Here is a 2,801-nt window from a genome sequence, read left to right as displayed (position 1 = left end):
TGGGCCAAGCAGTTCTTTAAATGAATACAGTTTGTGTGTTGTTATTTCGGGCATAAGCTAGCCAAGCGGCCGGGGTGTTGGGGACGCAGCCCCGCCGCTTCCAATTACAACACATAACTCTTTGTAGGAATTTCAGTACAAAACCACTGAGTTCTTTCTAGTCTTCTGTTTGTTTGATTTTTGCAGAGGAAACAGGGTCTTAATATGTATTTCTGATTGTGCTGGAATTGATTGTATAAATGAGAATAGCTTTTAATTCAGAGGCAGATCTATCTGTCTCTGCTTTCTGAGTGCTGCAATTAAAAGCATGAGTCAGTACACCTTTTTTTTTCAGTTGAAATTGTTCATACAATTTCTCTGATTCATACTCAGTACTATTGATCTGTTTACTTTTCTCTCTATATCTGTTAATACATTTCTCTAGCAAGGTGATATCTCATTCAAAGGGTTCAGAAATGACAAAGATGATCCTCCTCTTCAGTTTTCTTCTAAACTGACTTGGTGATTGCAATAGAGTTTCTGTGTCATGGAATACGTGTGGATAGCATGAGACTTAAATAACTGTATTTTCAAAGAAGTATACATTTTCTGTATTTTCAGTATCATTTTCTTTGTCCACATCTATGGGATATTTTAGAATGTAGTGACCTATGATGATGTGCATGTTGACTTCACCCGGGAAGAGTGGGCTTTGCTGGATCCTTCCCAGAAGAGTCTCTACAATGATGTGATGCTGGAGACCTGTAGGAACCTCACTACTATAGGTAAGACTGTGAGTTTTCCTTCACATTTTAAAATAAGGGGACAACTCGTTTTTGGTTATTGATGTTCTTCTGTAATTATGATTGAGACTGTGGAAGGATGATATGAAAAAATCAGGCATGGTTCTCAGGTTGATTGATTATAATTTATTTTATACAATTTCAAATAACATCATATTTTCTTATGCTATATTTTAGGCTACAAATGGGAAGGTCATAATATTGAAGAACATTGTCAAAGTTCTCGGAAACATGGAAGGTAATTTGCATTTGCAAGCTAATACAAATATGCCTTGGAAAAAATTTTACGATGTCTCGAAGAAAGCAGCAGTTTATTAGTACAACTTAAAGTGCATTGATGATTATTGAATTCTCAAAACCATATACCAAAATGCCAAGTAGGTGAATTGTATTTGCAAGTGATTCTTTTAAGAAAGAAGACAGGAAAACAAAGCCTTAACAGATATCACCATTTCAGTCATAGCCTCATGAGAGCTATGCTGTAGAACTGCCAAGCTATTTAATTTCATACCATTACATTACAAAATGTTTGCATGTTGAATAGGTTATAAGTATTATATGTCCAAAACCTTCTAAGAAGCAAATAGTCCATAGCAGACCTTATGTTACTCATATTCTTGTTGTGACTCTGTTAAGTTTAATGAGAGGCGGTGTAGTTAGAGTCAAGAACCAAGGGGAAGTTGTTCTGGAGAAACCTTAGTTAGTATACTATATGTCTATGAGAAAAAGAAAATCAAACCATGTGACTGCTACATGTACACCCTTTATTTGTTTTTCTCCATTTAATAGGTATATAATATGTCACTATGGAGACAAGTCATATGAACATGGAATAATGATTGTAATGACATATCCTTCTTCCTCTCAGAACAATTAGAAGATTTCTAGTTGTCCCCATATTGAATATAGTTGTTGAATGTGTTTCCAGCTTACAAGTAATTGCTTTTCAAGCTTCATTGGAAAGACATCAACAAACTCACACTACAGAAAAGCCCTATAAGTACTAGTAATGTGGAAATAATTTTGTTTGTCCTGGTTAACTTTAAAAACATAGTATGACTCACACTATAGGAAAGTTTTATGAATCCAATGTGTGGTAAAGCTCTGAGTTTTCCCAGTTCTCTTCAAATACGTGAAAAATCTCTTATGGAAAACTGATGTTTTAAATGTGAGTCTTGTAAGAAAGGCTCTTACGTCATAGGCGTATTTAACAGTAAAAAGCAATCCTTAATAAAGGGGAGCAACATGAGTGTAAACAAAGTGATAAAAGTTTAAGATCTGATTGCCTTTTATAATTAAACCAAATTGTAAACTAATTTATACAGATATAGTCAACAGTGTAATGAATGTGGTAAAGCTTTTACATATGCCAATTTTCATTGCAGGCTTAAAAGAAGCCATACTGAAGATAAACCTGAAACTACTCAATGTGTTAAAGCCTTTGCATATCATAATCATCTTCAAAGGTATGAAAGAATCGGTACTGGAGAGAAACCCTTTGAATGTAATCAATGTGGTAAAGCCGTTGCATGTGACAGCAGTCTTCTATTGCATAAAAGATCCCATAGTGGAGAGAATCCCTATGAATGCAGCCAATGTGGTAAAGCCTTTTCATTACGGTATTACCTCCAAAGACATAAACGAAGACATACTGGAAAGAAACCCTATGAATGCAACCAATGTGGGAAAGCCTTTGCATGTCACAGCAGTCTTGTATTGCATCAAAGAACCCATACTGGAGAGAAGCCCTATGAATGTAATCATTGTGGGAAANCATTACGGTATTACCTCCAAAGACATAAACGAAGACATACTGGAAAGAAACCCTATGAATGCAACCAATGTGGGAAAGCCTTTGCATGTCACAGCAGTCTTGTATTGCATCAAAGAACCCATACTGGAGAGAAGCCCTATGAATGTAATCATTGTGGGAAAGCCTTTGCATGTCACAGCAGTCTTGTATTGCATCAAAGAACCCATACTGGAGAGAAGCCCTATGAATGTAATCATTGTGGGAAA

The 2,801-nt window shown here is 35.7% G+C and overlaps 1 protein-coding gene across 1 annotated transcript; it reads left to right on the top strand.

Moving 5' to 3' along the window:
* Nucleotides 1-184: 184 nt before the first annotated feature.
* LOC126496377 (zinc finger protein 844-like) lies at nucleotides 185-2,563 on the top strand (the record flags this gene model as incomplete). Its single annotated transcript, XM_050133897.1, has 3 exons — nucleotides 185-764; nucleotides 960-1,020; nucleotides 2,168-2,563. Coding segments are annotated over exons 2-3 (403 nt in total), but the record flags the coding sequence as incomplete, so codon positions are not given.
* Between the last annotated feature and the right edge of the window lie 238 nt (nucleotides 2,564-2,801).

The sequence above is a fragment of the Alexandromys fortis genome, unplaced genomic scaffold (assembly GCF_014885135.2).
Source record: "Alexandromys fortis isolate MF-2015 unplaced genomic scaffold, M_Fortis_MF-2015_v1.1 scaffold_3508, whole genome shotgun sequence".
Classification (NCBI taxonomy): domain Eukaryota; kingdom Metazoa; phylum Chordata; class Mammalia; order Rodentia; family Cricetidae; genus Alexandromys; species Alexandromys fortis.
This window is presented reverse-complemented; position numbering and strand designations above follow the sequence as displayed.